This window comes from Dryobates pubescens, chromosome Z (assembly GCF_014839835.1).
Source record: "Dryobates pubescens isolate bDryPub1 chromosome Z, bDryPub1.pri, whole genome shotgun sequence".
NCBI classification, from domain to species: Eukaryota; Metazoa; Chordata; class Aves; order Piciformes; family Picidae; genus Dryobates; species Dryobates pubescens.
Genome location: NC_071657.1, coordinates 55128734 through 55142504, shown reverse-complemented (window position 1 = coordinate 55142504; position 13771 = coordinate 55128734). Strand labels below are relative to the sequence as shown.

At 41.8% G+C, this 13771-nt stretch overlaps 1 protein-coding gene across 1 annotated transcript in view; it reads right to left on the bottom strand.

Annotated features, from left to right (window-relative positions):
- GLIS3 (GLIS family zinc finger 3) overlaps positions 1-13771 on the bottom strand; it is a 177006-nt gene that overhangs the window by 32398 nt on the left and 130837 nt on the right. Inside the window, exons 4-5 of the mRNA XM_054178226.1 lie at positions 11163-11324; positions 9582-9692 (exon numbers count right to left, since the gene is read on the bottom strand). Of these exons, the coding sequence (XP_054034201.1) occupies positions 9582-9692; positions 11163-11324 (273 nt within the window). The remainder of the gene's footprint in view (positions 1-9581; positions 9693-11162; positions 11325-13771) is intronic.

Sequence of the window (13771 nt, the reverse complement as noted above, 5' to 3'; positions counted from 1 at the left end):
TATTGCTGTCTACAACACCTTGAAGGGAGGTTGTAGCCAGGTGGGGGTTGGTCTCTTCTCAGGCAACCACCAACAGAACAAGAGGACACAGTCTCAAGTTGCTCCAGGGGAGGTTTAGGCTGGATGTTAGGAAGAAATTATTCACAGAAAGAGTGATTGGCCATTGGAATGGGCTGCCCAGGAAGGTGGTGGAGTCACCATCACTGGAAGTGTTTAAAAAGAGACTGGATGGGGCACTTGGTGTCATTATTTACTTGATTAAGATAGTGTTGGGTAATAGGTTGGACTTGAAGATCTTGAAGGTCTTTTCCAATCTGGTTAATTCTCTTCTATTTGATGTGATTTGATATATATATACTATGTCTTACCTTGCACATTAACCCACTTAACCAATAGAATTCAGCCCTGTACACAAGCTAAAAATATTTCCCTACATACAGTACTCCCTATAAAAGCAAGTCCAGCATGTCTGAAGGTCAGGCTTTTGCAAGATGTTTCTTTTGGCACTCCTATGATGTTTTGTTCTGTTCTTCATAAACAAGTTCACAGCTTGTAGGTGTTTGCAGAATGGCAGCTGCCACAGTATTGCAGAATTCTTTAGTTTTCTTTTCTGAAAATACATCTGTTTTGCCAATGTTTACATCATGAGTGGAAAAACATGGAAAATAAACAAGTACCCATTGATGCGATTCTTCATTTATCATCAAGTTATATTCCTAAATGTCTCATCTACACATTTTAAAACCACCTCCAAGTATGGTGACTCCACCATTCCTGTGGGCAGCCTGTTTCAGTGCTTGACAAACTTTTTGGTGAAGGAAGTTCTTCTAATGTCCAGTCTAAATCTCCCCTGCCACGACCTCTTTTTCTATCACTATGGACAAGAGACCAATGCCTACCTAAATACAACCTTTCATGTAGAATAGAATAGAATAAACCAGGTTGGAAGAGACCTTCAAGATCATCACGTCCAACCTATCAACCAATCCAACCCACCTAAACAACTAAACCATGCAACCAAGCACCCCATCAAGTCTCCTCCTGAACACCTCCAATGACGGTGACTCCACCACCTCCCTGGGCAGCCCATTCCAATGGGAAATCACTCCCTCTGTGTAGAGCTTCTTCCTAACATCCAGCCTAAATCTCCCCTGGCACAGTCTGTGACTGTGTCTTCTTGTTCTAGTGCTGGTCGCCTGGGAGAAGAGACCAGCCCCCGCCTGTCTACAACCTCCCTTAAGGTAGTTTCCTTTTCTATAAACTAAACACCACCAGTTCTCTCAGCTGCTCTTCGTAAGACCTGTTCTTGAGACCCTTCTTCAGCTTCATAAAGAGGTTTTGATGTTTCTTCCTTGCTGGAGTGCTGAGCTCTGTATGCACCCCTAGAAAAGCCCATTCCCTGTGCTGGAGCTTCTTTCTGAGGCATGCCTTGTGCATTCCACCAAGTGCACATTGCTGCTGCTGCAGCAGCTCTGATGAGGTGGGGGTTGGTGGGGTCAGCTACAGTCATTCCTCCATTGCTTTAAGACACTGTTTTCCTATTTCTCCCTGACCAATCTCAAATGCACAGGTCATTTGTAGTCTCCGAAGTTTTCCAACAAATTCTATGATTAAATACCTTGAACACTGCTGCCAATTCCTAATCCCTTTTTGTCAACATTCCTTTCAGGAAAAATTGCTGCACCCCATGGTGCCTGATTTATATTTAATTTTGAAAACAGGAAGGAAAGGGATTAAAGTTGGGGATTAAAACACTCACTCTTCACTGCATTTTTTGCAGAATAGTTTCTTAGTTGCCATGGTCACTGCTCACTGACCTCTTGCCCCTGAATGCACTTCTTTTTGCACTAGTGACATCTTTTAAAGGGACTTCCACAGAAAATAAATGAGCAAAAATATCCTTGTGTTCAACTGCTTTCAAAGGAAGAAAATAGATTTACTTCCCTTTCAATCCATTCTCTCCCTTTTGCAGTTCTAACAGTGAAATCTGAACTAAGAATTTGAATAAGAGCAAGTGAAACCTGAAAGACTCAGAGGAAAACTGGACTCATGCTGCAAGATCTGTCTGCTCGCTCCCAATGACACAGGTGCTCACAGAGCAGTTTCTCCACATTAATAGGAGTTGCATAATGAACAATGTCACTGTTAAGCAGTTTAGTGCCCAAATATCCTGCTGAAATACCAGTGATGTAATGTTCTAACCCTGCTTGGCTCCTCCTTTCCTCATCAGTCAAGCATTCCAAGATAGGAAAAAAAAAAGAGAAGTGAATTTATTTCCTGTAAGAAACACACTAAGCATTGTGCCCCTCACCTAACAAAAAAAACCTGGTTCAAATTCTAAGACAGAAAAGGAAAGTTAAATTAAAACTGGAAATAAGTGTTGCAAAATTAAATGAACCAAATATACTAGGCTAAGAAAATCACCATTTTTTTCTGTTCATGTTCTCCACTAAATCTCAATGCTGGCATGAAACTTTGTTTAAGCAATCGGGTAGTTTCATTGATTGTGTAGCAAAATCAATATGCAATCACAATTAAAAATCCTGCTTTCATTGTAAAACAGTTTAAACAATGAACAATCAAGAAGTATGGGGCCCTGTACAGTTGAGTCAAAATCTCTGAAGGTGGAGATTTAATGTCCCCTTTTGGCTAGTATGGCAGTGGCACAGAGAAGAGCAGTATCTGCATGATTGTTACTGGCTGTGCATGACTTCTGTCTTAATGCTCTTATTTCAGATGGAAATCCTGGTCTGGGTCAGTACAGGCTGCACTGCAAGGCAAGTCCAGGAATCACTTTGCCCTGATGATCTACAGCTGTATTTCATTACTTCCAAGATGCTCCACACCTAGTGTGGTCTGCTCTGCTTTGCTACAGTCCAAATCAGGTGTGGGTATGTCTGAGGTGTCATACAGCCTGCTTCATCTCAGCAGTGCAGTCTAGCAACCTTTTTTCTTCACTGTGACCAGAAAAAGTATTCTGAAAACTTCCAGACATTGATAGCTGATTGAGTTTTGAAAGAGCAAGAAATGCAACAAGGGAGAAACCACACACAAATAGCAGCAGGATTACAAAGAATCTGATTATCTGTCCTTTTTCCTCCTCAGCACGTTAATATCTGAAAACATCTTCTAACCATGTATCACAGAAAAATCTTAGAAGAGCCCATCTTCACTGGGAGAATGTTTTGAAAACTCCCCAAATGTCATTGCTCAACCACCATTTTACAATTGACTGATCTGGGTCAAAAAGGAAGATTATTAGGTAGAAATTAACAAAGCTGGAAGTCTGTGCACATGTCCCATGTCTCCTGAGGTCTCACTGCCTCCTTCATTCCTTAGCAATTTGATAGATGTACTTTATACACTATAATAAAAAAAAAACTTTCACCAAGTGCAGACAGCTTTCAGAAATGTCATTTGGAACACCTATCCCAAAGCTGTGCCTCCATGATACTTGCTTTCTGGTAAATAGACACAACACAACTGCTGTGTTAGACTAAGACCAAGTAGAAAACAAATAAAAAGGTAAGAAGGAAAATGCAGTTAAGACTAAGCACTCCATGCTTAAGTACTGAGAAATCTAGTGGAGATCTAGGAGTATCACTCACTATGGCATGCATCAGTTGAGGTGTTAAGCTATCTGGTCAGCTGAATCCACACATAGTTTCTTCTAGACCCATATGACTGAGCTAAGATGATGCAGGATTGCAGGAGACAGAGTTTCAGAGGCAACTGTCAGATGAGCATTCAATATTTCAAATTTTGACTGTATATTGTATCTGATCCGTAACTAACTTACACAACAAGATCAAGGATATGGTCAAGGCACTGTTGAAACTACCAAAGAACCAAAAACTGATTTAAACTGTGTTTTAGTCCAAGACACAGATGAAGACTTTTACATTCCCTTTAGCCAGTCTTGTTTATCTGATAGGTTGGACACGATGATCTTGAAGGTCTCTTCCAACCTGGTCTATTCTATTCTATTCTATTCTATTCTATTCTATTCTATTCTATTCTATTCTATTCTAACTGCTCAAATTACCTTCTCCTCTTCTCCATGAAGATAGAGTGAATCAGTTGTATCTTTATCTAATACACTCTCCTTTACTTATGTGGAAACAATATTTCTGTTTTCAGGACATGCTGGTTTACAGAACTATCACACACTACAACTGTTGTTCACTGATGTAATCATGGATAAAATTTAAATGGTATCTACATTTATAGCCACTGTATTGTTCAGATGATAAGGTAGATGGGTAGATGTGAACTGGTGTACTGTCCTTGTCCTTGCCAAACAACAGTAAGATATCAATGCAATCTTTTGTCCTTATTCTAAATCATCTCATACCTGTTCAAAAATGCATTTTTTTTAAAGAGAAAACTTTAAAACCATCATTTGAACAAGCTCATTACAAGATCTGTTCCTCTTTAACATCTTCATTGATGATCTGGATGAGGGGGTTGAGTCAGTCATCAGCAAGTTTGCAGATGACACCAAGTTGGGAACAAATGTTGGTCAGTTAGAGGGTAGAAAGGCTCTGCAGAGCGACCTCGACCGACTGGACAGATGGGCAGAGTCCAATGGCATGGCATTTAACAAGTCCAAGTGCCGGGTGCTGCACTTTGGCCACAGCAACCCCATGCAGAGCTACAGGCTGGGGTCAGAGTGGCTGGAGAGCTGCCAGAGAGGGACCTGGGGGTGCTGATTGACAGCCGCCTAAACATGAGCCAGCAGTGTGCCCAGGTGGCCAAGGGGGCCAATGGCATCCTGGCCTGCATTATGAATAGTGTGGCCAGCAGGAGCATTGGTTAGGCTGCACCTTGAGTCCTGTGTCCAGTTCTGGGCCCCTCAGTTTAAGAAGGACATTGAGACACTTGAACGTGTCCAGAGAAGGGCAACAAGGCTGCTGAGAGGCCTTGAGCACAAGCTGGGATTGTTTAGCCTGGAGAAGAGGAGGCTCAGGGGTGACCTCATTGCTCTCTACAACTACCTGAAGGGTGGTTGCAGCCAGGAAGGGGTTGGTCTCTTCTCCCAGGCAACCAGCACCAGAACAAGGGGACACAGTCTCAAGCTGCACCAGGAGAGGTTTAGACTTGAGGTGAGGAGAAAGTTCTTCACCGAACGAGTCATTCATCATTGGAATGTGCTGCCCGGGGAGGTGGTGGAGTCACCATCCCTGGAGGTGTTCAAGAGGAGATTGGACGTGGCACTTGGTGCCATGGTCTAGTCATGAGGTCTGTGGCGATGGGTTGGACTTGATGATCCTTGAGGTCTCTTCCAACCTTAGTTATACTGTGATACTGTGATACTGTGAAAGCCAGGGAAGGCTCCCTTCCATCCACAGTGGGACATGCACTCCAATACTTAAAAGTTAATTAAACCACATGGTAAATGTTAAATGAGGTGAGTAAGAGGACAGAATTTAAAAGTAATTGTAGTTCAGACACATATTGTACGCTAGCATTTCTCTCAGAATCACTTTATGCTCCCATTTTGGGTGCTCTGTCGATTTCTGCCACTGACTTGCCTGCTTAGAAGGAGCTCCATCCATCTTCCCCACAGAGAGGTAACATCCAGGCATGGTCAGTGATTTTCACTTTATAAAATACAACAGGAGGGACTGCTTTTTATCCCTCCAAAAGATCTGAAAAGTACAGACTGGATATTACAATGTAGAGAGATTATTCCTAAAATCTTTTCCTAGAGATTTGCAGCATTTGTTCCCAGGCATCTGCACAGCAGTTGTGTACATGTTTGACCTCAAGTTTATGCATATTTTACAGTTACAAATTGGTTAATGAAGTAGGCATGGTTGTCTTTTATTATTTTGCTTTCCTTTGTAGAGGAAAAGAAGTTTTAAAGTACTATCCACTGAATTGCTTTCATTAAATGTATTTGTAGTGGTATCTTCTTGGTCTATATGATTTCATCCTGGTGAGATTTCCAGTTAAATGTATTTAGTGCATGGCACAAGTCTAGCAGTGGGAAGAGAAAGAGAACCTTAAAAAAAATCCCAAACCCAAACCAACCAAACAAAACAACAACAACAACAACAACAAACCAACCATCAGCAAGAGTTTTTTAAAATTATTCAGAGATGGAAATTAACCTGTATCAGACTGCATAATGTGGCCCTGTCTTAGAGGGACAAAGAAAGGGTCAAATATTTGAAGACAAATCTAGAAAATCTGGACTGAAGAGCCTTTGTACTGTAAAGCACCTCAGGTAGCAGATCCTGCTGTTATATTTTTCATCCAGCTATTTTAAGTCTACACAATATCAAAGGCACATTTGCAGGTACAGTCTTGGAGAGCCAACAACTTAAGACACCACAATATTGTCATTTGGCATGTAGGGGGAGGTTAAAAGGAGGATTAAAAGCAGTCAGGCACAATATATTAAATGAATCCATGACTAATGTGGTGTGACAGCACAGGGTTTCATTCTTTTCAACAGAATAGATCCCTAGGGCTGGAAGTATTACTCCACTGTGCCTTTATCATCTTGGAATTTTTACATTTTTTTTCATGAATTCACATTTTTGTAAAGACTTTTTTTGACATTAAGTCAATTTTCACTTTTAATTAAAGCCACAAATAACCTTAATTCTGTATTAAAAGGTTTATTGTTTCCTACTTTTTATTATTATTAGTGCCAGAAAATATTTAACATACCAAAGCTTGATGTTAGCTAGCAATTCCAAGTTCTCAGAGGTCCAGTAACTTTGTTGTACCTTGTAAACATTGTGCATTGCAAAGTCCATCCATGCTCTATGTATCTGGTTGGATAGATGCCATAGTTTTTCTTTTCTCTTTGCAGAGGTTTGGCTTATTTCCCCTTTTATATATCCATGTATCTTGGGTGACCAATGAGTATAATAAAGTCTTATCAAAGAGAGATGAAGAAATAAGCAATTTTAAGTCTAGAATGTACCCAGAGAGGGTTAAGGAAGGAATAAAAAAGGCCAGATTTAAACTGGCATGAAGAAGGAATGGAAAATGAGCAAAATCCAATACTGAATGAAACCAAGGAAGGAAACTCCTATGCAGTGTTGCAATCTGACAAAATGCCAGAGGAGATAATACATTATTTCACTTCCAAGGACAGTAACGTTACAATGCGGTTGCTTAACAATTGCATTCATGTCCATTTTGCCAGTTTCAGTTGAGGCATCACACACAAATTTCTCAGAATGCAGTGCCTTAATCAGCATTTACTTTACATGCTTGCAAAATACAGTGTCTGGGTGGCTGACTTGCTTTCCTGGGGTACACAGGACAGGGCTCAAAAAGCTCCTTCATCAGTCCTGCCTTGGGCAGCATGCACCGGAGCATGGGAGGCAAAGCATTCCTTACTAAGCTGAAAATGAATGCTCAGTTACTTTGTTATAGGATTGAACACTCATAAATTTAAAGGAAACTCCTCAAGAATGCTACAGGCCAGTTCCTTAGAGGCTGATATGCAGATCTCTGTTGCCATGTTCTACTTCAATGAACCACTGAATTAAAACTTACTCTTTGAATTTGTATACAGAATCACAGACTCACAGAAAACATCCAGTTGGAAGAGACCTCAAACACCATCCAGTCCAACCCTCAACCCAGCACTGAAGGGGCAACACTAAACCATGTTCCTAAGCACCAGGTCCACTAGCTGCTTAAACACCTCCAGGGACTCCACCAATGCCCTGGGCAGTCCATTCCAGTGTTTGATAACCCTCTCTGTGAAGAAATATTTGCTAATATCCAGACTGAACCTCCCCTGGTGCAGCTTGAAACCATTTCCTCTAGTCCTGTCACTTGACATCAAGGAGAAGAGGCTGTGCCCCTCCCTGCTCCAGGCTCCCTTCAGGTAGTTGTAGAGAGTGATGAGGTCTCCCCTGCAGTCTCCTCTTCTACAGACTGAACAGCCCCAGCTCCCTCAGATGCCCCCTGTAGGTCAAGTGCTCGTGGCCCTTCACAAGCCTCGCTGCCCTTCTTTGGACATGCTCCAGCACCTCAGTGTCCCTCTTGCAGTGAGGGGCCCACCAATGAACACAGTATTCAAGATGTGGCCCTCGCCAGTGCAAGTACAGGGAGATGATCACCTCCCTGTTCCTGCTGTCCACAGTGTTTCTAATACAAGCCAGGATGCCACTGACTTTCTTGGCCAGCTAGGCACGCTGCTGACTCATGTTCAGTTGACTGTCAACCAACACCCACAGGTCCATCTCCGAGATGCAGATTTCCAACCACACATCCCCAAGTCTGTAGCTTTACTAGGGAGCTGTTGTGACCCAGACAGAGGACCTGGCACCTGGCCTTGTTGGATATCATACAACAAGCCTGTGGCTTTAGAGGCTGTCACTTAGTGCTTGTGATGCGGTATGAAGCATTTTTTTTCTACATTCTACAAATGGCAGTGTGTTTAATTTTAAAACTTCTAATCTATGACTTGTTTGACAAAGGTGTGACATCTCAAAAGTTTATCCACCCCTGCAACAGTTTGTGCACGTTACCCTTTTATCAGGACCAGTTTTCTTTAAAATGAAAGCTTAGATTTTTATCCTCAATGATCTAAACAATGTCATGGAACAGTGCTAGTAATTAACAGGATACATGATGAAAAATTCTCAGAAAACAAAAAATCATTGCAACTCAGCACGTCAAAGATGTGCTTACACACATAAACAGTTGACTCCTGGACTTCACATCCAGGGGGAACCAGCATTGTGAAATGCCTTGGTATTTGGAATTGTTTGCCAGATAGAAATACAATTTAGAACTTAATCTCACATAATGTCCATCTGTCCTCCAAATATACCCTCCATTAGAGACTGGCCACGAAAACTGGATTTTGTATTACTATGTATCCACCATGTAGCAGAATTTTCAAATAAAAAATTACTTTTTTCAAAAATTAGCTTTGCCTCATTAGAATAGAATGGAATAGAATAGACCAGACCAGGTTGGAAGAGACCTTCAAGATCATCGTGTCCAATCTATCATCTAACGTCACCTAATGAACTAAACTATGCAACCAAGCACCCTATCAAGTCTCCTCCTGAACACCTCCAATGATGGCAACTCCACCACCCCCCCAGGCAGCCCATTCCAATGGGCAATCATTCTCTCTGTGAAGAATTTCTTCCTAACACCCAGTCTGAATCTCCCCTGGTGCAGCTTGAGATTGTGTCCTCTTGTTCTGGTGCTGGTTGCCTGGGAGAAGAGACCAGCCCCTGCCTGTCTACAACCTCCCTTCAGGTAGTTGTAGACAGCAATAAGGTCTCCCCTGAGCCTCCTCTTCTCCAGGCTAAGCAACCCCAGCTCCCTCAGCCTCTCTTCATAGGGCTTATGTTTGTTTAGTGATTAATCATCCTATCAGAAAATAAAAGCATGAATTTAGGCAGCCTCATTAAGTCAAAGATCAAATTATCAGCTATAAAAGGCCCATATCTCTTCCTTCTGATTAATGCTTTTTCTAATCAACAGCCTGAAGTCAGCACAGGTATTTGAAGATGCATTGGAATATCTAATACTATCACACTGACGTCTCCACATAAGCTTTCTATCCGTCAGTAGAGTGGAAAATTTACCTTCTTTCTGACTTGCTGGTCTTTGGAAGAATGGGCTTTCACATGCTTTCTCAAGGAACTTGGATCTGTGTATCGTTTAGTACATCCAGGAATCTGACATGCATAAGGTTTCTAAGACAAAAATACAATGGTTAAAGCGATTGTTAAATGACAGGTTATTTTAACTCAACAGAAACCTTCACAAGCCTTGAGAGGCTGCAAACCACATTACTACAGAACATAGATCTTGTACATTATTACAGGTGGAATGCTTGGTAATTAATTAGAAAGGGAAAGAAGGAAAGCAAGGCTTGTAATCTGGAAGGCAAACCAAATGAACGCTTTCATTACGGCACCTGTCATTGGCACCTTGTTTTTTTTTCTAATCAGTACAATGAATATTGCTAGTTATACTCACAATTCTTCCACCCTCAGAGCAATCTTTGATACAATCAGAAATTACATTCTTTAGTGAATCAGGTAAAGAAACTGCAGTAAAGGCCCAAATAGACTGGTTAGGATTATATAAGCATCTGCTTCAGAAAAAGAAAACAAGAAAATGTGTTAGTTTACTACATTACAAAGAGAGCAAGCAAAAACCAAAGCAACCATTGAATACTAATGTTCCAAAAATACCACATACAAAAATGCACACTTTAATGTGAGGAACAAGACAAACTCCTCCGGCTCATGCTTTCTAGTGACACGTCAGTTTAGATAGATGCCACTCCTACAATACTTTTAGAGTTTTCTTAGAAGAAATTCTAATAAATCTGATTCACCAAATAATTATCAATCTCTATAAATACCCCCTGCTGCCTGTTCTAACCTTTCTAGGTCCACAGTACAGAGTATTAAATGAACATTAGGTCCAACCGTTTGCCGAAATCACCTGTTTTCCCATTTAGCCATTTCTGTTTCACAAAGCATTTCCAAAAACACCTTGTACAAATTATTAACTTGCCATCCATGCTACTGGCTCTTTGAAATGCACAATTTGAGTTTTGTGACAGCCATTTCATTAAACTAGCATGGTTCTTGTTTTCTTTTAGACTTCTGCCCTTTGGAAATTGCTTGTACTCTGACAAAACCACAATCTTTTGTTATGAAACAGAAGGGTTTAAACAAATCTCAGCTGTCACTCAAATTCACAAGTAACAATTTGGTGGCACGAAAACTTTTAGATTTACAAAATTAAGTCTTATCCTCTTGCCTTTCTGGTACATGTCCCACAATTAAGACTTAGTTATTTGGGGTTTTTTTGTTTGTTTGTTTGTTTTCTTTTTTTTTCCACCAGAGAATAGCAGATGGTTTCTGTCTCTGCACAGTGACTTACATTCCCTGAAGATCACCAAAGTGGGAGAAACTTACTGCCTCCATATTCAGTAAAGCCCACCAAGGGGTGACTTGTTTATCGACTAGTTTGGCCCATCTGTATCCATGGTTACACTACTGCATCACACCCGAAACGGCTTAAACAGCCTCATTAGACCCTTCCCCCTTCTATCTCTAAGGTTATGGTCTAGCTGCTGCCACCAAGCTGAAGGAAAGGAGCATATGTCTAATGCACAGGAGATCGCAATGGGACTTCTGCTTCCTTACAGTGTCCAAATGTGTCCTCTGATGCTTGGCACGGTCGCTGGAGTTGCTGAATGCTTTCTGGCAGCCCAGGTGCTGGCAAAGGTAGGGCTTTTCACCCGTGTGGCTCCTTAAGTGAATCTTGAGATTTTCTAGTCTGGAAAAGGCTTTCTTGCAACCTTCAAACTAGAAAAGAGAAAGAAATTATTTGGAAGAAAAGCACACATGGTAAATTGTAAGAGCAAACACTCAATAGGAAGGTGAAAGGGCTTGCAGTGACCTCCAGAATGCTATGGCTGGATGCCTCTCTAGTAGTGAGGAAAGCTTGACTTCTCACTGTGGGTGCTGCGTCAGAGTTTGAACCATTTGGACCATAAGAATGTATTTATCTTTCCTGTATGTGGCTGATCTAGGAAACTATGTTCTACTTCCATTTTACAGATAGGACACTGAGACCCAAAGAGACTGGTCAGCTCAAAGGCCTTGCTGAAGTCCAGGTAGACTACATCCACAGCCTGCCTCACATCCACCAGGTGGGTCACCTGATCATAGAAGGAGACCAGGTTGGTCAGGCAGGACCTGCCCTTCCTAAACCCATGCTGGCTGGGCCTGATCCCTTCGACATCCTGTAAGTGGTGTGTGATTGCACTCAAGATGACCTGTTCCATAATCTTGCCTGGCACTGAGGTCAGGCTGACAGGTCTGGAATTCCCTGGCTCCTCCTTCCGCCCCTTCTTGTGGATGGGCATCATGTTGGCCAGCTTCCAGTCTTCTGGGACCTCTCCAGTGAGCCAGGACTGCTGAAAAATGATGGAGAGCAGCTAGCCCAGCTCATCTGCCATCTCTCTCAGCACCCTAGGATGGATCCCATCTGGTTCCATGGACTTGTGGGGATCCAAGTGGTTGAGCAGGTCTCTAACTACATCCTCCTGGATCACAGGGGAACTCTTCTGCTCCCTGACTCCATCTGCCAGCTCTGCAGGCCAGCTGTCTGGAAGACAACCTGTCCTGCTATTAAAAATTGAGGCAAAGAAGGTGTTAAGTACCTCTGCCTTTTCCTCATCTTTTCTTATTATGTTTGCCTCTGTGTCCACTAAGGAGTGGAGGTTGTCCTTGTCCCTCTTCTTGCTGTTAATATATTTATAAAAGCATTTTTTGGTTGCCCTTCACAGCAGAGGCCAGTCTAACCTCTAAATGGCCTTTTGCCTCTCTAATTTTTTTCCTACATGACCTAGCAACCTCCTTAAACATTTCATGGGTTACTTCTCCTTCCTTCCAAAGAAGGAACTGCGTGTCCACCACACACTGCCTTTTTCCCTTAATTCACCCAGAAGCTCCCTGCCCATCCAGGCTGGCTGTTTACCCCAGTGGCTCATCTTCCGGCACATTGGCACACCCTGCTCCTGCACCTTCAAGAATTCATTCTTGAAGCAGGTGCAGCCCTCCTGGACCCCTTTATTTTTAAGGGCTGTTTCTCAAGGTACCTGCTGAGTTAGTTCCTTGAGTAACCTGAAGTCTGCACTCCAGAAGTCCAGAGTGGAGGTTTTGTTGCTGCTCCTCTTAGCTTGACTGCAAATTGCAAACTCAATTATATATTCAGTTATATATTCAAACTACCTCAGACAGGTGACCTAGACTTAACAGGAACTTGGCAATGAATAATTGTCCAGAACAGCAGTTTCACAGATGTACAGTTCAGATCAGACCTAGCTCTTCCTTTGCCAGCTAACTCATATTAATCCATTATTAGTTGCATATGACCACATAGATGCATTCCTTAAAAACTTGACACAGTGTGTTTTGGTTTTCCATTGAAAATTTCTGTGGTCCCTTTCCAACTACTTGTACATTTACCCTGGATACGAAATACAGGACCAAAAATTCAGTAGAACTCTTAGCAGTGCTAGACATTCAAGTAATGTGAATTTTCTCAGTCAAGTTCCTCTTATTCATTCATTCAAAGATCATATTAGCCCTATGTAAGTCATAGCATTTTACAGAGGTTTTTCATTTCAGTTGGTACACTAAATTCATACTCAGACTCACTTTTTGCTAGGCAGATTTTCTCATCTGGTAAATATAAGCTAAATGTCTTCACTCTTGCGTGCATTGTTTTCATTTGGAGGCTTTATCGTGCAACTTTTTATAATGCAGTAATTCAACTATGCCAAGCAGATCATCTGTAACTGTGTGGCTCTGCTAGTCCCTGTTAAAAGTACATGGTTTAACTATTCAGCACCATTATTTTGAAAAAGAAAAAAAAAAGAAAAGAAAAAGTGAAGCACTCTTTTCCTAGGGTGTACCCTGCTACCTGAATGTAATACAAACACCTTAAACTCACAGAACCATGGAATCATCTAGGTTGGAAAGCGCCTTTGAGATCGTCAGCCTAACCATAAACCACTAATAAGTGGTATTCCTAAGTACCAGGTTTACACATCTTTGGAATGACTCCACAGATGGTGACTGAGTCACTTCCCTGGGCAGCTCGTTTCAATGCCTGATAACCCTGTTGATGAAGAAATTTTTCCTAATATCCAACCTAATCCTCTCCTGGTACAATCTGAGGCCATTTCCTCTTGTCCTCTTGTTACTTGGGAGAAGAGTTCAACTCCCACCTCTCTATATGTGCT